The sequence below is a fragment of the Eucyclogobius newberryi genome, unplaced genomic scaffold (assembly GCF_026437365.1).
Source record: "Eucyclogobius newberryi isolate DKJ021-1_F unplaced genomic scaffold, fEucNew1.0.hap1 SCAF_7, whole genome shotgun sequence".
Classification (NCBI taxonomy): Eukaryota; Metazoa; Chordata; class Actinopteri; order Gobiiformes; family Gobiidae; genus Eucyclogobius; species Eucyclogobius newberryi.
Window position 1 is genome coordinate 35309437 of NW_027316389.1, and position 25887 is coordinate 35335323.

The 25887-nt window shown below is 42.6% G+C and overlaps 1 protein-coding gene across 1 annotated transcript; it reads right to left on the reverse strand.

Moving 5' to 3' along the window:
* Positions 1–610: 610 nt before the first annotated feature.
* rbm28 (RNA binding motif protein 28) lies at positions 611–18555 on the reverse strand. The gene is made up of 21 exons (XM_072434628.1): positions 18287–18555; positions 16895–17041; positions 16733–16824; positions 16124–16199; positions 15960–16052; positions 15787–15858; positions 14436–14544; positions 14169–14356; positions 13235–13334; positions 13048–13157; positions 12894–12967; positions 12647–12782; positions 12036–12100; positions 10448–10606; positions 8820–8969; positions 8669–8743; positions 6862–6925; positions 2745–2830; positions 2212–2327; positions 1924–2038; positions 611–985 (listed from the first exon to the last, which is right to left on the reverse strand). The coding sequence occupies exons 1-21, from the start codon at positions 18402–18404 to the stop codon at positions 857–859; spliced, it is 2274 nt and encodes a 757-aa protein (XP_072290729.1). The 5' UTR covers positions 18405–18555; the 3' UTR covers positions 611–856.
* Positions 18556–25887: the final 7332 nt, after the last annotated feature.

Here is a 25887-nt window from a genome sequence, read left to right on the forward strand (position 1 = left end):
AAGCCCGCAGACATTAAGGACACACCTTTAAAAAAAAAAATCAGAGTAAAGAAAGAATCCCAAAAGAAAAAAACAAACAAATGCAATTATTTCAGTCTAATTTTTGGCTAAAAGTGAATATATTCATCTTAAATATCTGTAAAATATGTAGAACATAAGTAAGATACTGTAGACAATCTGTGTCTTTTTCAGGCAGAATGACCCACATCAGACAAGAGTGGGTGTCTTAAACAAATGTGTTTATCTGTTGAAGCCTGTGACATGTGACCAACTGCACATAACCAGCTTGGCCTCAGAAAACCACTTTACAACAGCTCTTATTTCAGCAAAGAATATTTAATTTTATCACAAAGATAAAAAACAACAGACTAGGAATGGACAGGACAGTAATATTCAAACTGTACATTTTACACAAATCAGAATGAACACTCGATATGGTTAAACCCAAATGTATTCAAATCATGGCTGTTCAAATAATTAAAATAACTAAAACGAAGTGGTGAAGAAAAAAAAAAGTATGGCACAATTATGTTTAGAGTTAAACTAAATTAAAACAAGAATTCCATAGTTTTCAGAACAAGTTTGGAGAGGTCTAAACGACAGTTAGCAGGTTTCATACAGAAAATAACCCATGGAAGCAGGATATTTTGACTATTAAATAATCTATATAAACACAACTAATGGCCTCGTTTCAAATTACAATTCATTATTCAACCCAAGACTCGGACAATCTAGAATGTCAGAGAAATGTACACACAAAAAATGCATGAATAACTTTTTTTACTTGAACCACGGAAAGTAAATAAATATCTTTAAAAAATTGCCAGTCAGAATACTTTGTCTTGAATTTGAAGTTTTAAGTGTCGAACCACTTGCTCCTCTTGACCATCCTGTCTGCGGTCCCCATCAGCTTCTTCTTGTACTGCTCCACCAGGCTGTCGAAGCGGTCTCCACCCTTTCGCTTGAAGGGCTTAGTGGGTTTCACCTGCAGGAGACGAACACCAGATTATTTTGTGACAAAATACAAACTAAAACTAAATAAACCTCAATTTCTGACTGTTTAGCTCTAGTCTGCATCTAAATGTAAAAATATGGGACCAAAATTTTGAAAAAGGAATTAGTATCAGAAAGAATCAGAAAGTGTTTTACTGTAATTCTAATGCAGCTAATACCGTACTTTTCGGACTTTAAGCCGCTATCTTTTACCCACGCTTTGAACCCTGCCGTCATTATAATGATGTTATAAGTAACACTCACTTGCTCGCTAAGCACAAGCTCAGGAGCAGATGAACCAGATGTGAAGACACAGACACAAGAAATCAGAGTAATCAAGGACAGAGGGGACAGTAGGGACAGCTTTGATGTGTTTTCTGCTAGTTAAGCATTAAAATGCAACTCATAGTCACCAAGACATTAGTCTGCAAGACCCCCGGTTCAAAAGACAACTGGCCCATCACTACCACGTTTATTTATGTGTAAATATATCATGTTACAACGTGGTATGCATTGTATATATATATGTACAATATTTTTTGTTGTTGTTGTACATTTCGATCGGCTTTTATTCAGGAGCACTGTATGTGTCTGAGGGATGCGTAATTAATATAAATATGTATTTGTTCTGTCCACCTCTGTAACTGTTAGCTAGGATTTTGGGTCAGAACCAAATGGATTAAAGAACGAAACCAAAAATCAAACAAATTTGTAAATCCTGTAATAATGGCCGATACAAAAATTCCATCTTATTATCTCCAATACAGAAGAATCATGGCCGAAGTATGCATGGAAAATGACAAATGTGCAGCAAAATGAACCCACAAGGGTTATTTACTATTTTTAATAACTCCAGATGATGGCGACAAACCAACAAATTGTCCTCTAGACTCAGATCCAGCTGGACTTCTGATCCTGGAGTTTATTTACCTGGTTCCTGGTCTGTGTGGGCTTCTCCATGTGTTGTCTCTTCATCTCCTTTCTACTGGGGCCCGCTCTGGGTTTCTTTGGCACTGGAGCCACCTGCTTTCCTTTGTCTCTCATTCTGTACAAAACGTAGATATAGAAAAGATACAGCGTTGTCATTTTAGGATCTCAATATCACGGTGTTAGTATCACTTTCAATGAATAGTGGAATAAAATATATCAATATAGCCTGGCTGCATATATAAGAGGGAAGTTAGGTAATAAAGGTCTTATTTGCTTTGGAATGCTCACCTGATCTTGGGCCCGCGGTGTGAGGGCAGGGCCAAAACCTTCCGGCGCTTCTTCCCGTTTTCCAGATCCACATGTTCCACCTCAGGCTTGGTCTGAAAGCCTGAGAAGTAGCGGCCTTGCTGCCCGGCGGGCCTCTGCTGCTGCTGCCCGGCGGGCCTCTGCTGCTGCTGCTGCTGCTGCTGCTGCTGCTGCTGCCCGGCGGGCCTCTGCTGCTGCTGTTGCTGCTGCTGCTGCTGCTGCCCGGCGGGCCTCTGCTGCTGCTGCTGCTGCTGCTGCTGCTGCTGCTGCCCGGCGGGCCTCTGCTGCTGCTGCTGCTGCTGCCCGGCGGGCCTCTGCTGCTGCTGCTGCTGCTGCCCGGCGGGCCTCTGCTGCTGCTGCTGCTGCCCGGCGGGCCTCTGCTGCTGCTGCTGCCCGGCGGGCCTCTGCTGCTGCTGCTGCTGCTGCCCGGCGGGCCTCTGCTGCCTCTGCTGCTGCTGCTGCTGCTGCTGCTGCCCGGCGGGCCTCTGCTGCTGCTGCTGCCCGGCGGGCCTCTGCTGCCTCTGCTGCTGCTGCTGCTGCCCGGCGGGCCTCTGCTGCTGCTGCTGCCCGGCGGGCCTCTGCTGCTGCACCAGAGCTGCATCTGTAAAAAAGGGTTTCAGTTCATTTTATTCCAGCAGATTCAAATACATTTCATCAGGTCTAACTCCGTTCACATCTATTTTCCAGCAGGTTCCTGTCCTGCAGCAAAATACAGAGAACATCCAGCTCAAGATCACGCAGCAGCAAAACACTACAATCACCAATCACCAATGATTATTTCAGTCGTCTACTAGTCAGGGTCTATTTTTTCAATCATTTATTTTGTACAGTCAGATTTTTAACCAAATAAAGGTTGAAATATGGTGATCGAGGCTTCAGAGAATATTCATGAATAAAGCTTATTATTGATGAAAATCTGAAATCATTTGATTTATTTTACAAGGGTGACCTGGTGGCAAAGGGAAATACACACACATCAGAAACATTTACACAATTAAGAGACATTTAAGAAGAAGCATCTAAGGAAAATACTCTTTCCCCAGTCAGTCCCCACAGAGGGACAGACGAGTCAAACATGTCACGTGAGTGCAGGGCATAATGACCCTCTGCTCTCCGCACCAGGGCACACAAGTAGGAGGAGGCACATTTATATATTACCGTATTTTCCGCACTACAAGGCACACTTAAAAGCCTATAATTTCCTCAAAAACAGGCCGTGCTCTTTATAATCCGGTGCACTTTATATATGGATTATTTCTGGTTGTGCTTACTGACTTTGATTACCGATTTTGTGTGGTACACTGTGTATAAAGAAGACTCGGGACACGAGAGACTCAGATGCACGTCTAGAAGCACGTCTACGGTACTCCGGAAGTCCCAACAACATGTATGCAAAGCATTCTGGGAACTCTAGTCTACCGCTACACACGGCACTGTCAAAATGTAAACTACATTATACGTCAGGAACAACACGGACACCTGAGACCGGTCAGATCCACTGGCCCACAGGTTGGTGGTGCGATTGCAGCTGCCTCATGTGAATACTGCCTTGGGCAAGACCCACTGTGTCTGCAAACATTGGTGTGTGAATGTGTGTGAATGGGTGACTGGTTCCTTGATGTAAAATATTTACCATTTACCTAAATAAAGGACCCCAAATTAAGGACCCCAAGATGGCTCCAGTCAAGAAACCATGGGTCTATTATATTATCGCAAGAGACACGCTTACGACGCAGACTTTAAACTCTGGGCTAAAATATCAGTCAACTGTGGTCTTTCACGAAGGACGGAATCATCACTGAACCCGGAGATGGCTCCGAGGATGGGGGATGTACGGCAGCATCCAGCCACTGTTAAACTGGGACACTGAAGATGAAGAGGGATTTGTGGACGAGGGATGAACTGAAAAAGCGAGTGTATTGTGTTGTATTTTACATGTTATAAGTGAGCAGGTCTGAGAAGAGTTGTGAATACGCACACATTTCTTTTAGCAATATCAGACTGCGTTGTATTTTACAAGTTTATAAGTGAGCTTGTCTGAGAGTTGTTGTGAATACGCCAACGTTTCTTTTAGCGGTAGCAGAGTGTGTTTTGATGTTGAACAATGTTGATCTGAATGAGTTGAACGAGTTTAATAAAGGTCAACAGACTGACTTATCCGTCTGTTTTGTTTAGCTTAATGCGCTTTATAGTCCGGTGCGCTTTATATATGAACAATTATCCATAATAGACAATTTATTGATGGTGCGCTTCATAATCCGGTGCGCCTTTTTGTGCACAAAATAGGGTACTTCATGTGTGAAGCTCCGGCTCCCAAAGGAGGCCACCTACACTTGGCATAGAGTTCATAGAGCCTGAGAGTGGGACATGCCTGAAACACCTCCCGAGGGAGGCGCCCAGGAGGCATCCGAACAGATGCCCGAGCCACCTCAGCTGGCTCCTCTCGACGTGGAGGAGCAGCGGCTCTACTTCGAGCTCCCCCCGTGTGGCCGAGCTCCTCACCTTATCTCTAAGGGAGCACCCAGCCACCCGGCGGAGGGCAGCCCTGGCGGAGTCCAACATGCACTGGGAACAGGTCTGACTTACTGCCGGCAATGCGAACACAGCTCCTGCTCCGGTCATACAGGGACCGGACAGCCCTGAGCAAAGGGCCCGGACCCCGTACTCCCGGAGCACCCCCCAAAGGACACCCCGAGGGACACGTCGAAAGCCTTCTCCAGATCCACAAAGCACATGTGGACTGGTTGGGCAAACTCCCATGAACCCTCGAGCACCCGATGGAGGGTATAGAGCTGGTCCAGTGTTCCACGACCGGGACGAAAACCACTCTGCTCCTCCTGAATCAGAGGTTCGACTATCGGTCGGATTCTCCTCTCCAGTACTTTGGAATAGACCTTACCGGGGAGGCTGAGGAGTGTGAGTCTGTAGTTGGAACACACCCTCCGGTCCCCCTTCTTGAACAGAGGGACCACCACCCCGGTCTGCCAGTCCAGCGGCACGGTCCCCGACCGCCACACAATGTTGCAGAGACATGTCAACCAAGACAGTCCTACAACATCCAGAGACTTTAGGTACTCAGGGCGGATCTCATCCACCCCCGGAGCCCTGCCACCGAGGAGTTTGGGAACAACCTCAGTGACTTCAGCTTGGGTGATGGATGAGCCAGCCTCTGAGTACCCGGTCTCTACTTACTCTTTGGAAGACGTGACTGAGGGATTAAGGAGATCCTTAAAGTATTCCTTCCACCGTCCGACGACATCCCCAGTCGAGGTCAGCAGGTCTCCACCCGCACCGTAAACGGTGTTGGTGAGGCACTGCTCCCCCTTCCTGAGCCCCTCTTGTCCACCGGGGCACCAAGAAACTTTCATTTGGTAATGATTTGAAAACACATTGGTAGTTCAATGTCCCACAGTAGAGGTTGCACTCCACTTGAAAAGAAGAAAACCCAAGAAACTATTTTGAGTCATGGCTCATACTGTGAAGACTGCACGTTCAGAGTGGCACAGAGAAAGTAGCTGATCACAAAGGCAAGGGAAGAGTGCGCCCTCCACTGGTGGAGAGAAGAATTCACACAGACACAGGCCTGGTACCGTTGCTCTGCCTGAGATCCGTAGGTACCAAAAGTCCACTGAGCTGCTCATCAGGAGGCTGCCATTACATCGTCTTTAGACTTTAAGAATGACCTGGGTTCCCAGAGTGCAGCTATTGAGGCTCTGCAGAAGGCCTCCGGGGGGAGGTTTATTGAACACAAACTTGTGCAATTCATGCCAAGAGGATTATCATCATGCCCAGCGGCCAGACCTGAAGCCTTAATAATAACAATAACAAAACAGTATCTGTAATGCTGGTCTGCTCTCCCCCACTCCGCTGTTCCCCCACTCCGCTGTTCCCCACACTCCGCTGTTCCCCCACTCCGCTGTTCCCCCACTCCGCTGTTCCCCCACTCCGCTGTTCCCCCACTCCGCTGTTCCCCCACTCCAGCGTTCCCCCACTCCGGCGTTCCCCCACTCCGGCGTTCCCCCACTCCGGCGTTCCCCCACTCCGGCGTTCCCCCACTCCGGCGTTCCCCCACTCCAGCGTTCCCCCACTCCAGCGTTCCCCCACTCCAGCGTTCCCCCACTCCAGCGTTCCCCCACTCCGCGTTCCCTTCTGCTCAGTTAAAAACGTGTGTATTGCTGTGGGTCAAGGGTGATAATCCGGGCAGCGCGCACGTATTAAGACTGACTCAGATTGAGAATACAGCAGGTCGTATTTCCGGGGTTTCTAGGTTGTTTTACATGATAAAGTGTGACCAAGGTTTCTCTCCTCTGATGTTAGCTTTAGCTCCAAGTTTCTCCTCGCTCAGCCTCATCACAAATCTCAAAGTGAGGGAAAGACACGCCCCCTTACACAGCTGTTATCTGCATAATACCCCGCCCCTCAGACAAAATGTATTTTTTAAACAAATTGTTGCATGAATTACAATTGTTTACAATCAAAAACAAATTACATTTTACAACGATTTTCCGTGGCCCCCCTATGTCCCCCCATGACAGAAAAAAGTATTTCCCACGGTGTACTACATTTAAAGTTAGGGACCAAATGAGATGTGAGGATATGGCCTACACATGAGAGAACCTGAACCAAGAGTACCTGTTTCTCCTTTCCTTCCGCCCGGTTTACCTCCATGTTGTGGATATCGATTCTGGACGTGAGGCTGTACAAGAAAGAATAAAGAGCAGGTTTAAGGGCACAATACTAGATAATGTAAACCAAAGAACTTAATATAAATTAAGACTGAAAATAAACAATAAATAATAACTACGAGACACTGCGGAGTAATGGATGGCAGTGAATATACTTAAAGAAATGAAACCCTTAAAAACCAAGATTATTAGGGACATTGGCGTGCGTCTTCCCTCTATGTCATAGGTGTCAAGCTGGTTCTGGCAGGTTATGAGTTCAGAAGCCTGTTGCCATAGAAATCTGCCCAGACAAAAAGTGAACCAGATTTGTGGTACCTCTGAACCCAAAGTTACCTCGCTAACCCTCTAATCCAGCTTCAGAGCGCAGGCCTCAGGGCAGTTGTTTAGAAAATGTGAACACCCTCAAAGAGCGAGACTGTATGAAGACACCTGGAGGCACAGGAATATTCTGACCACATGAATAACACAGCCTGATGCTGTCTCAAACAGGCCGTCTATACATATGTCGTATCAAATTAAAAACTGAAATGTCTGGACGGGTGACTGCCGTCATATTAAATCATTATTAGAAGAGAAAAGCACATAATATTACTAAAATATTGCTTTATCAGCAATGTATTAATTTCAAATATAAAGGATACAATACATCCATATTTAGCAGTGTCTTGTAGTTTTGTTTAATGGATAAAACAAAAGAGAAAAACAGAATACTGAACATGTAGAAAAAGACATCCAATTACCGTTACAACAAAAAGGTCCCCTTAGTCGAAAGGTTGGTTTCAACCATGTATTTTTGTGATAAAATGTAAATATATGATTATATTTCTGTGATGTCTTTTATCTGCATAAGATAATCCTTTATTGTCCCACATGGGGAAATTCCATTGATGCAACGCAGGTAGATAATAGTAATATGACGATATTTGTATATTATCTGAATCATTAGTCTAAGAGAAAAACAGCATGTGACAAACTGCATTTGTGAAGGTGTCGTAAAGATGGAGCAGGGGAATGTGTTTACCCCTAGGGAGGGGTGTAACAGCCCAGGGGAGTTAGGTAAACATTACCCATGCTTTATCTCTAAGGAAAAATACCAACTGTTGTAAAAGACAAGTGTCTTGATGTGAAGCTGACCAATGAGAATGTGACCCGCCTATTTCATGATTTCTAATAAAACCAACCTGCATGAAACAAAAAAAACGTCGTGAGACTAAGGAGGGTCGCCGGACTGCTTACAACAGCCTTGGGGACCCGGCCCGACGGTTTCTCCCATGCATGCTACACAAAAGTCTGACGTTTCTGTATCGTTTCATATTCTAAGTTGAATTGTGTTCTCTGTGTGTTAAGGAATAGCATTGGTGTATGTCTAATTTCTTGACATTTTCTTGATTGATATGATAATATGTCACATCATTTCATAAACCTATATAAATAGTCATAAAATTGCATTTTTGTTTATATTCGTGGCATCACCAAAATGCGACTAGCATATTTGGCACCGACACTGGTTTAGAATAGTGCCTTTGCTGTGACAAATATTTTTTGCTGCTATTTGTAATGTTACTACTTCAAACACTATCACTAAAACTATTATTGCCACTATTAAATTACCAAGGAACATTGGAAACAAAATGGAAACAGGCTGTAAACGGCATTTATCCTTTGAAATCCTGAAAACAAGGCATTTTATCCTTAACTACAACTAATGTTACTATTACAACTATTACTCCGTCTTCTCACTTATTCACACATACCTTAGTGTACTGTCTTCTCGCTTCTTTTATTTTGAGCTTTCGTGAGTCTTCTAAGGAAAACTCCACTATCGGTCTCTGTGAAGTAAACATTAAAGTCTCATCAGTAGGAAGAATGACTCGGATGCTGTGCGAGCCCAGGGGCCACACGTACCTTGTGGGAGCCGAAGATGTCAGGGTTGTTGTTGAGGAAACGCAGGGTGCTGAGGGCGTGCTCGTGGACTGCAAACTGCACAAAGCCGTATCCTAGAGACTGGCCCATGACCTGACCCTTCTCAGGCTTCTTGTCGTACATGACCCTGCACTGGGAAGGAAATGACACAGAGAAGTCAGTGTGTCAGTGTGGGAAACAACAACACCTAGTGGACACTAGGTCAGGATGGAACTTTTTATACAGAATAATACGTGTCACAATACGTCAAGTGTAAGAATCAACAGTTGATTCAAAATGAACTGAACAATATATTTCAAAGAGGAAAAAATATATAATGTAGTTTCTTCAAGTTCAAAACATTGACTACTTGTACTTCTGGGTCTAATTTAAGGCTGCTTGATTATAGAACATATATTATTCAGTGCTGCCCGGTGGTCAGGTGGTTAAGGCACAGCACACGTATGCCAGGGTTGTGAGTTCAAATCCCGACTCCGAAAGATTTACTGCAAGTCCTCCCTTCTCTCTCAACCCCCATTTCACACTCTCCTCTCCAGTCTAGTAAAGCCTACGGGCCAAAACAACTTACTAAATTAGAATATATTATTCAAACAATTATTTTTGTCAAATAACCCAAATACATTTATTTCTACCTCCATAGGCTAGTATTTAAAAAGTCAATTTGTTTATTAAATCATTAAAGTATTTCCACAGCCTTTCTGTTATTGGTAATCTATACATCTAAATTGAGTATTTAAATCATTATTAGTTTGGCCCATTTTTATTTTACCATTTCCATTGGACTACTATAAGTTATTCATTATTTGAGTAAAATGCAGTCTTATTTACTGAACTAACGGGTTTTATGTGTTTTTGTGGAACAGTGACATGGTAAAGCAGGTGAAAATAAAAACAGCAGCACAGCAGCTGTACTTTATATTAGCATCGCTTCAAACCGAGAACTCTGGAATGTTTGAAACAAGCTAACGCAGCTGTCGGGTACATTGACTGTATTTGCATGTCGTGTGTAACAACTTTTACTGTCAACTCAAATGTGAACAAACTAAAGCCTCAGATAATCCTGGACAGTCTGTACCCTCTGCAGAGGAGTGCGAGGCAGAAGCAGGCCACGTTATTGCCCTCATGAATTATGAATGGTCACCTCTCGATGACGCTTTTTTATTCAATCACCAAGTTTAATAGTGATAATTAGTAATGAGTTGATGAGTCATGGTAATTGCTCAGCCCTAGTCCAATTAACATGAAACAGACATCCATCCATCCATTTTCTACCACTTGTTCCCTTTCGGGGTCGCGGGTGACTGGAGCCTATCCCAGTGACTTTAGGCCTTAGGCGGGGTACATCCTGGACAGTGGCCAACTCGTCGCAGAAACAGACATGAGAAAGTATAAAAATCACCTCTTTTATCCTCTCAGGAGCAAGCACAAAAACCAGGACGTTTTGCTCAGGCAGTATACGGTACATTACTGTGTCATTAGTTACATTATTTAATTTCAATTACTTTCTTTTAGTCAGTACACTTATAGCTTGAACTACTTTGATCTTAATTTCACTAGTTGTCATGTTTTCTGTCAGCTTGTCTGTCCCCTGATGATGTGTCAAAGCTCACCTCAGTGATCCGCACTCCCTTGGTCCCCTTGAGTCCCAGGAGGCAGATACTCTTCAGTTTCTTGTTGTCTACAGACTTGGGCAGATTATGGACACACAAACGAGTCTTGGACACAAAGACCTGGATGTCCCGCAGCTTGGTCCGCTTGACATCTTCAAACTGAGAGAAAAAACAAACAACATCATGTTAGAAGTTCACTATGTAACTTTTCTGATGGAGAGTCCAAATGTCTGCATGGAGATGTTACTGGTTTGTCTGGAATGTTCCGAAATATGACATATTTGGGTTTTTAATGTGTTGTCCAATCTTGTGTCATCAACTGAAATGACTAGATAAGTATTGTTTTTCGTCCTCCAAAATTCAAGGTTTTAGAACGAACTCTTGTTTGATTTGATTGCAATTTGAGCAAAACCAGTTCAATGACTTCTAGACACTTCTAGAATGAAGCCGTATGAAGTATGTTTTCTACACTAAAGCTACAACTAGGGATGTCACAATATCATATTTTAGTGTTCGGATTATTGTGAGAAAAAAGATTATGATCTAACGATTTAATTATTGAGACTGTGAGCAAATAACGGGAAAACCTTTCAACTAAAAATACTTGTTACTGAACTAAAATACTTTGCTTCTAAAACGGTCCGATTAACCGAATAATCGTGACATTCGTAGCCGCAACTTTACCGTCACATCAAGAAAGTAAAAAATGCCGGTGTGACACGAGCTTTTCATCCAAGATGGCGCTGCGGAAGACTGCCTAGGCGTTTCGGTGCTCGTTGTTGTGTCTATTTTTGTTAGTAAATTGTGTGTCTGCGTGCTCTCACACCCGTGAAGAGCTCCTATCCATCCGGACCACAACTCCTACGGATACAGTTCCAGCAGCTATTCATTGTCCATGGTTTTGTATTCATTGTTCAATGTTTTGTTGTTTGTGTTGCATCGAATCACCAGGACAAGTTCCTATGTTTGTGAATTGTGTTCATTGACAAATGGCAATAAACCATATTCTGATTCTGAAACCAAAAACAATAAAAAAGACTGAATGAAAGCCGAAGGAGCTCATGTGTCACTTCTGCACCAGGACAAACTCTGGTCCAGGGTTTGAGCTACAGTGATTCTTACTTCTGTAAAATCATACTTTATTTAAGAAAAATAAAAGTGTGTATATTACCCAAAAATATTCTTTGAGCTAGGACAGTTGTGTAATGATTTAATTAGCCTTATAGCCATTGAATCATTTATAATAGTTTTGAAAAGATACAATTACAAATATAAAGTTCTTAAGTATTATTTACATGTGGTTTATTTATTTTGTTGTACCACAGGAAAGAAAAAATGCCACAGAAAGTTTCATATTTATCTTCATTCAGATAAGATATTTCATCACCTTCTTGTCTTCATGGATATTTGTAATTGTTGATAGATTTATGTTGATTTCAAGCAAAGCAATGACATCTCCATGGCGGGTCGACCACTCGGCACAAAAGTGAACAGTGCGCCTTTGATTCAGCACTAATTGAAGAAGACGGCGATGAGCCGTGTACGTTCGGGCGCTTGTTTGCAGTGTCGGTGTGAAAACAGGACTCACCCTGGCTCTCTTGGCCATGTCGGCTTCAGGGACGCCCTCTGCGGCTTTGGACCCAGCGCGGATTACTGGGGAAAAGGGTCACAAAGCCACACTTTTGAAATCACCCAACAAATGGAGATCACCAAACATTAAGCTCAGCCAAAGCAAAACGCTACAGGAGATTTTCTTTTTAGATTTTGAATTGGATTGACTGTAGAGAAGTTTAAATGAATTGATAATAAACATCCTGTCCATTCATGCATTTGTCAGGTTTTGAAATTATTGGTGAAAATTATTGTTATTATTTATTTTTATCTTTTTTTTAAATGGGGAGAGAATTTAAATTTTGTGTTTGAGGGGGGGAAAATCCATAAAACAAGCAATTAAATATATGTGGGTACTTGACATAAATGAATGTATTCTGTCAAGTACAAATCATTTTGGAATGGAGTGGTTTTATTACTTTGTATTTTTAACAACATTCTCTCAAATGTCCTTCAGTAAACATAAACCTTCTGTGCAATAAGTAACATTTCACATGTATGGATAAAAGTTGAAGCAGATTTAACGAACCAAAACTAAATTCAAAATGTAACTGAAAACGATACATAAAAGTATAGAACTGTCCTCACATCCTTCTCGGGCCAGATACATGTTCCTGGTGCCGGTCTCCACTTTTTTCTTGCTGTCTTTGAGTTTTGACGCCTCGTCTCTGGTCACTGCTGCGACGATCAGCAGCTTTCTCCCGTCTACGCGGATACCTCCGTTCTGAAAGTTCACGAGGAAAAACTACTCATGCGAACAAGACAAAAGCTTGACGAATATGTAACTACACCACAGCTTTATCACCAAAAAGAAATGCAACTGCCGGTGAGCTACCTCTGCCTCGTCTTGTGCCGCAGCTATACACTTGTCCGCTGAGTCTTTGGTCTTAAACTGAGCAAACCCACAGCCTGAGAAGAGGACAAAACCAGGATGAGTTCACAAAGCTCAGTACAGATACTTTACGGTCTAGATTGGGACTAAGCCTTACCTTTGGAGTGCTCAGTGTCTGGGTGAACCACTATTTTAATGTAATTGAGCTCTCCGTACTGTAACAGAACCTCTTCAAGGCCTTCTCCCTCCGTGTCAAACGACAGGTTCCTGTAGAAGAAAGCAAGACACAAAAGGTCATTGAAAGCCTATGGAGTATCATTTTGTCGTTGACGTGACAAAATTACCTGATGAATATAGTTCTGCCCTCATTTATGTCCGAGGGAAGAGCTTTCTTTGATTTCTTGTTCGTCTTTTTCTTCTGATCCACATCTTCATCATCTAGGTCTGCACAACACCACAAACTATGTCATCTTTAACAACCATGTTGACACTTTCATTATAGTTGTATATTTTGAGGCTGCAATCTAAAAAAATCAATTAAATAAATATGCAAAGATATTATTTTCCAGCCCCCAAAAAATATGAAAAAAATTAATGCCCTTTTTTTTTTTTAGAGGATATTCATATTGCTCAAAAAAGTGACTTGCCATGAGCCTCATTTATAAAGCCTGGTACGCACAAAACAAAGCCCAACGCACGCAAGGAGTGTGATTGATTGAATACATAAAAAAGACATAAAAATGTAGGGACTTGAAGCTACGCAAAGTTTGGGAAGAGGTGGGTAGTGCCGGCTGCACTTGGAGCCTTGGCAAACCACTCGACCACCGGGCAGCACCAGTACGCACCCTTTTATAATTGAGGCCCAAAGTGTGTTTTTTAATGAGGGAACAATTACTTATAATGTCGTTAAAAGCTCATAAATTTTAATTTTTCTTAACTGTAAAACCAAGGCTAAATAATGAATGACTTAAGTAATCATTGTGACTAAAATCAGACGTTTAGAAAGCTTGGTGTAATATAGTATGGTCCATAGGGATGGCTACCAAGCGAGGAAAACTTTAATGGTTGCGATTCAGGGTTAGGCAAATGCTTAAAAGTGCTGTAGCAAATTTGTATGGTCTTAAAAACATGAAAACAGAACGAGTTCATTTGGATTTCTCTCTGACCTAAAGCCTGAGCACTTTTCACAACTAAGAAAACTACTACTAAGACCTACCTTTACCATATTACTGGGTAAAGCTGCTTTAAGGTTGGTTAAGTTTAGTAACAGAATCTTACCATCATCCTCCTCATCATCATCCTCCCCTTCCTCCGTAGTGCTGTCCTCTGATTCACAGTCACTTTTCTCCTCTTCTTCTCCTCCATCATCTCCCTCTTCCTCACTGTCATCTTCCTCTTCCTCACTGCTGTCATCACTCTGGTCTGGGACGTTCGGCTTCACTACTTTGGCTTTTACTGCACTCGGTCTAAAAGACAGACGGTCACACGGTCGTATTTCCAGTACAATTCCACAGACTGAAGCATTTAAATTCATCTTTTCCATACTTTTTCTTGTCCATCACTTGTTGTTTCTTTATATGCTCATCCTCTTCAGAGTCGCTGTCTGTTTTGGGCTCTTTAGTAGCAGTTTCCTGTTCCACGCCATTACCTGGGGCTATAATGAAATACAGGAGAAATGTTAGGCTTTAATATGATGTGTTAGAAATAGATTTGATTGTAATTGCTGACCACAGTGAAATTTTATTTATAAAGCACATTTAAAAACACCAAAATGGCCCAACGTGCTGTACAAAGGCAATATAAAATATAATAAAGCTCTGAGAGATAAGGAGGAGCCAGCCCAATAAAACGTTTGAAAACCATCAACAATATCTTAAACTCAATCCTAAAACTGAGAGGAGCCAGTGCAAAGAGGCCAGCTCAGAAGAAATGTGATATTCTCTGGTGCCTGTGAGCAAACGAGCAGCCGCATTCTGGACTAACTGCAGGCGGTGGATGGAGGTCTACTAAGCATCCTAAAGAATGTGAGCTGAGGTCAGATGCAAATGACAAAAAAGAATGTTCTTTATTATTAACACTACAGTAAAAATGCCACAGTTCTCTACACAGACGAAGACGATATACTTGTTACGTTTCTTTGATTGGATATCGTACTTTGCTTGTCAATCTTTCACATATCAAAACTCCAGGGACAAGGCAAGAATTGAGAATTTTAGCCTGATTTGCTTCTACATAAGTACATAACATGATGGAGGCTTGTCACTGTGGGGTCAGTGCTATACTCTTATGACGATTTGTCAGCTCGCCACTCCAAAACCCCTCATTGTAAGGTTCCAATACGTTGGTAATGTATGAATGTTGCTTGCGATCAGATTTAAAACAGCCAATCAGAGCAGTTTTGTGCAAACTTTTCCATTCATTGTCACTGCTACAATGACAGAACCAGCTCACACTGCAGAGTAATAAACCTTTACAAACTAGGAGTAATCCACACACTATTCTTCTTTTTGTTTCGTTTTTGCTGTAAACAAGAGCGCATGGAAAGGCTGGCCCATTCCATCATGTGACACTTTTACTGTCCTTCATTTGTAGCCTGGGATGTCATGATATAAAGTTATTGTGAGAGGAAATATTGCGATTTTGCAATTAATAACAATTCTGCAAAAAACATTGATATTTCTGTAACAGGAAAATGTGTTTATTACTATGAACCTGCCTAACATTTAATACTGCAGATTATTTTGAAAATGAAGTGTTGTCTCGGTCCATCATGCGAGTATGAGACAAATCATGGGAGCAAAATGTCCGTACGTCTGCGGTCTCATACTTTGTCGCGTCAAGGTTTTAAAATCATCCAGAGTGCAGCGGGCTTTAGGCCACTGTTCTGTGATCATACCTGCACTTGAAGCAGGCTGCGTGGATAGATACTTGTCCTTAGCCACTGCCCAGTCCACAGCCACTGGTCGACCTTTTGAACAAAAACACAGGGATCATTGTTTTATGTTTTTACTTTGTCAAATTTCTCTTTTCAAACGTCAGGGGTGAAACTACCAAATGAGTACATCTCACCTTTAATTTCCTTCATGTTCATAGCAGCGAGTGCTTTGGATGCACCAGAGACATTTTTAAACGTGACAAATGCAAATCCGCGCATCTTCCCATCTGTAAACACAAGAGTGAAGTGGAAAATGTAACCAAACATGAGCAGATTAAATGCCACATTGGTAACATACCTGGTTTGAGAGGAATGCGAGCATCAAGAACTGTGCCAAACTCTGCAAAAGTTTCCCGTAAATCATCTTCTGAACACTGCAAGAAAGTTAAAAGATTAGTCGAATTACTGTATTGTATTGTTAATTTGTAAAATCCAATGATTACAATATTTATTGACTGTTCTAAATAGGGAATAGATTAAATTATTTTTCCTTGCCTACCCAATAAAATGTTTTCAAAGTATACAACCACAAACATCTATGATCATGTGTAATCATGGGTTTGATTCCCCCCCAACCCAATTAACCAACATCACATGATCTCTCTGGGTGGGGTCTATATGTCCTCCCCGTGTTACCATGGGTTCTCCGGCTTCCTCCCACCGTCCAAAGACATGCTGTGATGTGTTAGGCAAAATTGGCAACTCTAAATTGGCACGAGTGAATGGTTATCTGTAATGTCTATGTCTCTGTGTTGGCCCTGCAATGAGTTGGCCACTGTCCAGGATGTACCGCGCCTAAGGCCCAAAGTCACAGGGATAGGATCCAATCACCCGCAACCCCGAAAGCGGTAGAAAATAAATGAATCCTCTCTGCGCTGCACAGGTGGCATGTTTTTGTTTCTCTTACCTTGAAGCTCAAGTTTCGTATGATGAGACGAGCTTTTAATGTGTTCTTCTTGACTCCTTTGTCCCTTTTCTCCTTGGTTTCTTTCTCTGGTGCTAAAAAACAAAAACAAAATTACAATATATTCCATGTTTATTTTAATCTGTAAAATGGCATAGTACTTACCTGGTTTCTTATTGTCCCTGATCTTCTTTTTGGCCGTTGAGAGGAAAAGCTTCTGTCCGTCATAATCTTTGACTTCTCTCAAGGCTTGCTCAGCATCTTCCTCCAGAGAATATGTGACGTAGCCAAAACCTCTGCATTTATCTGTCCCTGGTTAGCAGAACACAATGTATAATTATCAATATACAACAATGTTTTCAATAATTCGTCATGTTAACATTAAATCATTACTGCACTGACTATAAATAGTGGATTTTGAGTATCCTGACAACAATATTCAGACGATATTGTATCATCCATTGCTCCAATTAATAAAAGGGGACTATGGTTGCCCCCCATAATCTAAAAACAAACTGAACATTAAGTGGTAATATTATGATACTTTGAGGTTGTGGTATTGCCATACACATATTAGAATTAACTAGATTTATTCTGTAATCACATAATTTTAGATCAGGAGAGGCAAAAGTGACATTTATATACCAAATGTGAATAGCTTGTGCCACCATAGTCTCATAGTAAAATCCGGTGGGAAATGAATCCAAATAAATGTTTTTACATTAATCTAATCAAATTTAAGACATTTTGTAAAACTACCCACAATAGTATAATTTGAGTGTAAAATCACTTTGTACTCTTGTTTGGAAGTTTACTTTTTCAATTTTTGTAGCATTTGTTATAAACAATATATTCAATATTAAAATGTCACATATTTTACAATTTGAAAACAATGATATAGCTAGGGTTATTGCTAATTGTTAAAGGGGACAAGAAAAATAAACTTTAATGAGATTTCAACCTTGCGTTTCCTCACCATTAGTTTACTAGCTAACTTTCCATTTTAACTGATTCCAACTTTGAGTAATCCTGTATTCTCCTGCAACTGAGGCTCGAGTGCTCCGAAAAATCCTGTTCCCCTATCCCCGCCCACTTCCCTGTATGTAAAGGTGACTATTTGAAAACTTCAAAAACAATACACTTCTTGTCATGGTGAAACGTCACTATGAAGAGGCGGGGCTTATCATTTGCATTTATATTGTGCATTTTTAATCAATTTTAAGTCAATTAAACCATTTCCATTAAGATGTTTACAATGAACAAAATGTAAAATGATGATCTAATGACGTTATAGTTTAATAGCAAGCACCATTTTAACTCATTTAAAAATAGGAAACGGCTACGTATTCCTCTAAACGGAAATCATTTTTTTCTTTTCTTTTGCAGGCTAGAATTATTCTCTCTCATTTACAATTTGGTCTTACGTTTTAGTTTTGAAGGATGGCAGAATATTAAGTACTTTGTAGAAGGTGTTTTGGTGCTGAATTTGTTGGCTAAACCACAAGTCTTCATAAGTCCAGAAACACAAATAACCACAAACAAACTACATTAAGTTACCTTTCTCTTTCACGACGAAACACTGCTTGGTGGGTCCGATCTCAGAGAAGATCTCGCTCAGCCGCTCGTTTGTTGCAGTCGCTGGTAAAGAGCGTACAAAAATGGTTGGTGCAGGCATGGTTTCTGCTCCAGGGAGAAGAAATGTGTGTCAGCGCGAGAAAACAGAACTCTCCGCCTCACAACGCAGCGTGTTTATTATTTAGTCTGTAGATATTTAGGTCGCGAATTTGTACACACGGAATGCACTGTGTACATGTGTTAAAGTTCACCAAAGCGAGCTCTCTTAGCACCACGCATGTTTACATACGAGCGCGGACATGTTGGATTGATGGAGGATGCCCGGAAATGACGTAGGCGTCTTCGTTTTTCTTTTTCCGGTGGTTGGTAATCTAAAAAAAGGATTATCGCCATCTACTGTTCCGGAGTATAGGTCAGCGCTTACAATAACTAATCACAATTAGTTAGCCCAATGCTATGGAGAACTTTTAGGACCACGTTAATAATCATAAATCCCTGATTGAAAGAACATTTAAATTACGTTTCAAATGTTATATTAATGAATGGTGTTATTAGAAATGGTTAAAATATTAAAACTATTATAATTGAAATGTGCATTTAAAACCCAATTTAACAATATATTAATTAATCCAGCTATTGAAAAAAATATGTACTACATCCAATGCATTAAGCTTTTCCTTCTCACTTTACTTTGCATATGAGCTTAGGGTAAAGCACAAGCCTGATAGTCAATGGCGGCAGAGAATTGCCGCTTCTGTTTTTACATTGATTAAAGTAGTTCAAGTGTTTTGAAAAAATTGCTAATTTTGAAATTTCGATTCACCTGAGAAATGGAGCGCAGATCCCCGCATTGCAGCTTATCAACCAATACAGAAGGAGGGAATTCTATGGTAAGATTCAAGCAGCTAACTGTAAGTGTTTGTAAGTCAATTTCCAGTTTCTAACAAGAGAAGTTTGTTTTTAGTGAGCAGGCCAGAGAACGCCAAAATTGCGGCTGCGGTTTATACTGCACTGGTCTATATTTTGTGCCGAAATAAACTACTTTGTATAACAAGTCAATTCCATTAAATTTATTAAAACTTGAATTAAACAAATTATTTAAACACCCAAAATCACAGCAGCAGTTGTCTTAAGGGACAACAGTGAAAAAAACAGATTAAACAATGTCCATAGGGACTTGGCAATGTCCCAGCATCTCGTGTCCTTAGACAAATGTCCCAAGCTCCTCTGTCCTTAGACTCTCCTTCTTGGCCAGGAAAAACTACAAAATCTCTTTGGGGAAAAAGTAGAAACCTGGAGGAGTTCCACAGTGAAGGAGAGATCCGACTCCCTGCAAGAAGAAGAAGAAGAAGAAGAAGAAGAAGAAGAAGAAGAAGAAGAAGAAGAAGAAGAAGAAGAAGAAGAAGAAGAAGAAGAAGAAGAGAAGAAGAAGAGGAAGAAGAAGAGGAAGAAGAAGAAGAAGAAGAAGAAGAAGAAGAAGAAGAAGAAGAAGAAGAAGAAGAAGAAGAAGAAGAAGAAGAAGAAGAAGAAGAAGAAGAAGAAGAAGAAGAAGAAGAAGAAGAAGAAGAAGAAGAAGAAGAAGAAGAAGAAGAAGAAGAAGAAGAAGAAGAAGAAGAAGAAGAAGAAGAAGAAGAAGCAGCAGCAGCAGCAGCAGCATATTTTGCTATATAGTACTATACTATGAACCCTGTTCATTGACAAATGGCAATAAACCTTATTCTGATTCTGATTACTACTCTGCCTTTTGTTTCAGGTGAAGCAGACTTTTGCTTGGGGAAAGCATGTCAGTACATAATTCTTTCTAAAGTAGAAAAAGAGGCCCTTCAGGCTGTTGGTCTTGGAGAGAGGAAAATGACATTTGTAGGTAAGAGAAAGAAAGATCTTCATAAACAACTCAAGAAGTTGCTCCCCATGACAACTCCCTAAGCCATTATTTGAATAGAATTGTCTTATTTAATTTCAGATCCAGGTTAAGGGTAAGGACAGGTAACATGTCCTGTTTGAGTAACGTAGATTTGGATTGAATATGTCCATGTCCTGGTTGCAAATGTCAAGATTATTAGGTAAATTGATCATTTGATTGTTCAAGTCACAATATAATTTAGGAACCAAAAAAATAACAATCGTGACAATTTTATGAACAACATTAATTATTTTCTCTCTCTCTCTCTCTCTCTCTCTCTCTCTCTCTCTCTCTCTCTCTCTCTCTCTCTCTCTCTCTCTCTCTGTCTCTCTGTCTCTCTGTCTCTCTGTCTCTTTAAATGATCTTGGTCTATAGAATGTTATGATGTCATCAGAAACTCAGCAATAACGTTACTAGAAAATAGAGTTATACTAATAAAATACTGGCACACTATCCTACGCACTCAGAATGTGAGAGAACACTTGGCAAAAAGTTGGGATTGGAAACCATTGATGGAGGAAAGGACAGATTGGACAGACCCCATAACAGGATGGATGAATAAAAGCCAAAATGCAGCATTCCAGATGTCCTCGGAGGTTTCTGCATTCAAGTCTGAAAAACTATGAGCAATACATAACAGTGTATGGACTATAGCGACTCAAATCAAACAATAAAACTGAAGAGGGCGCTCAAATTAAACTAAAATATGGATCCAATTAAGTTAATTTAATAACTCTGACAGTGTTATTAGCTTAATCTGTAAGTTATACGTTAAATCAACATTTGACTGTGAATGTTTGCTTTTGTTGTCATTAGCTGTGTCGACATTAGCAACACAACTATGCATTCCTATCTGCAGAGGTTTATATGGCAGCAGGGGGCAGTAGAGAGCAACTAAAGGGAAAATATCACCAGTACCATCAACTTTTAACTGTAAATGATGTAAAACTCTAAACCACAGGAGCAGATATGTTGGATTGGCTAACTTGGATAAACTCGACATTCTGAAAAGTTGCTCAAGGTTCCAATTAGGAATTCTGAGATGTGTGAGTGTTCCAGAGGAAATTTACGTGTTGAAACTCTGAAAATCTGAACTCCAAGGACAACTGAAACGCAGCATTAGGCTAACAAGTTAGTTACATTTTACCTTTGTAACATTTAACATTTACCTCATTCTCCACTTGGTGATACAACGCTTAGGAGTAGTTAAGGACACGCCAAAATGTCTACAGATGTCTCTCTTTGGGATACCAATAGAAATGGCCTCCCTTAGCTTGTCCTTTATGCAACACATTTAATGTTAGTCCATGTTGATGCTCCAACTGGTCAAGTTTCTCTCCTAATGCCTCATCCAAAAGGTCAGCTAATTAATTTTGTATGCAACCACTTGTTGGTTATGCAAAACCACTTGAATTGGAGAGGATTGTACGGGAGAGATTTGTTCAGGGCAGATGATGAAGAGGAAATTAGGGTAGAGTAGGGTCTGATGGGTGCACTTCACACTTTAAGATCGCTGCACAAAGAGGCAATACATGTTCTAGATGGTGGCGGTAATGCGCATGTGAAATGTTTGCCACCCGCCATAAAACTCCACAAGAAGAACCCTGTCTGTGCCGTCAAATGTAGTGTCCTATAAGCGCACAATGACCAGGACCAGGAGGAAGTAGTTTCATTTTAGCGCAGCGGCTCAAAGCACAACCACATGTGCTAGTCTGCAGCGGGGGACAGTAGTTTGACATCTCTGATCATCTAAAAGGTGTGAGTACACATCCAAGCACATGTCTAATATTTGGGTGGTTGAATGTCTCTACTCGTCTGCTCCCAGTCTTTATCAGACTGTTACACAACATATCCAGTTAGATCTGTGTCCGACTTTACTCCGACTTGCTCGGATGTGAGTGGAAAGCTCGTGAGATCCAAACGGGATCAACCGGCTGAAGCAGCCGCTGCAGTTGTTTGGCCCCATGGATGAAGTGAAAGAGCCCACTTTTCAGCAATGAACGCATGGGGGATTGGCATGGTGGAATTATTAAGACAAAGTTCAGTCCTAATTGAATGTGTGAGGCCTATTTTTCTTTATGAGTCTTGTTGTTCAGACCAGGTGGTACTGCAGGGTGTACTTTGTGTGAAAAGTCTGAGACAAATTTTTGAGTCTAAGAAGTAAGTTGAGCTCTTGCCTAAATCAAATCAAATCAAATCAATTTGTAAGGCCCAAAATCACAACAACAGTTGCCTCTGAGGGCCACAGGGAGAAATGAATCAACAATGTCTGTGGTGGCGATGGAGTCAGACAATGTCTGTGGTGGCGAGGGAGTCAGACAATGTCTGTGGTGGCGAGGGACGATGTCCCAGGGCCCTCTGTCCTTAGACTCTCCTTCTCGGCCAGGAAAAACTACAAAAAAAAACTCTTTGGGAAAAAAGCGTAGAAACCTGGAGGAGTTCCAGTGAAGGAGAGATCCGACTCTCACAGACGGACAGACGGACACGAGGAGACTGGAGCTGGACCCACTCTTCAGGCAGATGAGGGACCGACTGAGGCGAGCTGGACCCACTCTTCAGGCAGATGAGGGACCGTCTGAGGCGAACTGGACCCACTCTTCAGGCAGAAGAGGGACCGACTGAGGCGAGCTGGACCCACTCTTCAGGCAGATGAGGGACCGTCTGAGTCGAGCTGGACCCACTCTTCAGGCAGATGAGGGACCTCATCTGCCTGAAGAGTGAACGCTCACCTTGCCTATGTGGCAAGGTGAGCGTTTACAGCCATTAGATCCACAGTTTAGCTTAGAAGATATAATAAAAGCACAGTGGACCAGTAGGGTATCCACCACTCTGTCGTCCATCCCATGTGGACGTACTTTCATTTCACTTTTTTTTTTAAACAAAATCACTTCTGGTGACATTATCTTACTAATCCATACCAGGTGTTTTTATTGTAATGAGTCAAATTATCTTTCTGTGGTATAAAATATATTCTGTGGGGCTGGATAATCTTGAAGAATAATTATATGTTGTGGAGCATGTCTTCAACATGAGCCTGAAGCTGAGGGTGGTACCACAGGTCTGGAAGACCTCCTGTCTGGTACCTGTGCCCAAGACACCGCGCACCAAAGACCTCAACAGCTTCAGGCCGGTGGCTCTCACGTCCCATCTGATGAAGACACTGGAGCGGCTGGTCCTGGACCACCTCCGTTCCAGTGAGCTCAGCCATGGACCTGCTGGTCTGGCATCAAAGTGGAGGACGCCGTCATCTCCCTGCTGCACCGCTCTCTCTCTCACCTGGAAAAGCCTGGCAGCTCTGTGAGGATCCTGTTCTTCGATCTCTCCAGCGCCTTCAACACCATCCAGCCGCTGCTCCTGAGGGACAAGCTGGAGACGGCTGGTGTGGAGTATGACCTGGCAGAGTGGATCCTGGACTACCTCACAGACCGACCCCAGTTTGTGAGAGCCCGGAACTGTGTGTCTGACACTCGGACCTGCAGTGTGGGGGCGCCCCAGGGCACTGTCCTCGCGCCCTTTTTCTTCACCCTCTACACTGCAGACCTCAGACATGACACGGACACCTGTGTCCTGCAGCAGACTGTGCCATCATCGGATTCATCACAGACGATGATGCGGAGTACAGGGGACTGGCGCAGGACTTTGTGGACTGGTGTCAGCGGAACCACCTGTGAACATCCAGGGAAGGGACATTGAGAGAGTGGACTCACACAAGTACCTGGGTTTTCATCTGAACCACAAAATGTTATGCAAAAACTTGCCATGGTGGTGACCATGTCCTGCTAGTGTATCTGCTCCTGTCGCTTCTTCTGTCCTTCTTCTGTCCCTGCCCTGCTCCTGTCCTGCTTTTGCCACTGCTCCTGTCCTGCCCCTCCCCATGCTACTGTCCTTATTCAGTCCTGTTCATGTCCTCCTCCTGGCCCTGCTCCTGTCACTTCTCCTTTCCTGCTTCTGTCTTGCTTGAGTCCTGCCAACGTCCTGCTCCCTTGATTCCACCTGTCCCTGCTCCTGTCCCTGACCCTGTCCCTGCCACCGGCCTGGAAATAAGGACAGGAGCATGGACATGAGCCAGACAGGAGCAGTCAAAGGAGCAGCACAGGGAAAGTACTGGAACAGGGACAGGGGAAGGGACAGGAGCAGGACTGGAGCAGGACTGGAGCAGGGCAGGGACAAGAACAGGACAGAGGCCGGTCAGGAGCAAGTCAGGAACAGGTCATGAGCAGAACAGGAACAAGGGCAGGACAGAGACAGGACAGAAGAGGAGTAGGACAGGTTCAGGAGATTAGAAGGGACACATGCAGTGCAGTAACATGACTGGGAAAGTACTGGAGCAGGACAGTAGCAGTTACTGAAGCAGGACAGAAAAAGAACAGGTGCAGGAACAGGGCCAAGACTGGAGCAGGGCAGGAGCAGAGACACTAGCAGGCCACGGTCAGGGCGGTGGCAGAGAGGAGCTGTCACAGGGTAGGCAAATGAGCTGGACAGGAGCAGTGCCAGGAGCTGGGACTGGAGCAGGACAGCGGCAGGACATAGTCAGGGCTGTGGCAAAAGAGAGGAGCAGTGGATCAGGATCAGGAGAGGGGCAAGATAGGAGCAGGAACAGCAGCAATGACAGGAGCAGGCCAGAAGCAGGGACACAGGAAGAATATGAGCAGAACAGGATTAGTGCAAGACTCGGACAGGGAAAGTACTGGATCAGGACAGGTGTAGAGGAAAGACAGGAGCAGGACAGGGGCAGGTAAATGAGCTGGACAGGAGCAGAGCAGGGTCAGGACTGGAGCAGGGCAGGAGCAGGGCAGGAGCAGGGGTAGGAGCAGGGGCAGGAGTGGTAGGACAGTAGAAGGACATGGTCAGGGCAGTGGCACAGAGAGGAGTAGTGGAATGATCAGGACAGGGACAAGATAAAAGCAGGGACACAGGGGCACAGTTACAGGAGTAGAAAATGAGAAGGGCAGTGACAGTTGCAGGGACAGAAGCAGGAGCAGGGCAAGACCAAGGCAGGGAAAGTAGAAGTAGTGGTGAGACAGGAGCAGGACAGGGACAGGAGCAGATCAGGGGCAGGAAACAAGACAGGACAGGAGAAGGTCAACTGTAGGGCAGGAGCAGTAACAGGTTCAAAATAGGGGCAATGCTGCCCTGGGTGGCTGTCAACCTTGCCCACCTCAAAAAACCCCCATTGAGTGGAGCTCCACTCAATATAGTGATCCCCTCCGGCTGTAACCGGGTTCCTCATCTGACTCAGCACACCAGTGAGTTCTCCAACTAATCTTCATCCCCAAGTCAATCTTGTGTACCTTTAAATATAAAATAGGCTAGCATGTTCTAGAATGAAAAGACAAAGACATTTTTATTTTCAGAAATATGTATTATTTTCATTAATCTGGTAGATTCAGTGTAGTAGCAACATAACAAACAAAAAAAAAACATTGTTTCTAGCTATAGCTTACTATGCACAGGGTACAACAAGCCAGTCCTCTTTTTCAAATTCTCAGAAACATTTAATCTAAAATAATTATCCATGGTTTGAAAATGTCTCTTTTTAAAATCATTTTATATGCCAAATTAAATAGATCTCTGTGTAATTCCTCAGCCATCCAGGAAGGTTCCATAGCAAAAAGAAAATGTAATTCTGTCAATTGGACAAGAAGAACTGAAGAAGCTACTTGGATGAGCGGCGGAACGT

Excerpts from the sequence above, each read along its gene's own strand:
- rbm28 (XM_072434628.1), bottom strand. The coding sequence starts at position 18,404 with ATGCCTGCACCAACCATTTTTGTACGCTCTTTACCAGCGACTGCAACA. Across the intron at positions 15,859-15,959 it reads GAACATGAAGGAAATTAAAG|GTCGACCAGTGGCTGTGGAC; the intron begins GTGAGATGTACT and ends TTTGTTCAAAAG. Across the intron at positions 6,926-8,668 it reads CGAGAAGACAGTACACTAAG|CCTCACGTCCAGAATCGATA; the intron begins GTATGTGTGAAT and ends TTTCTTGTACAG.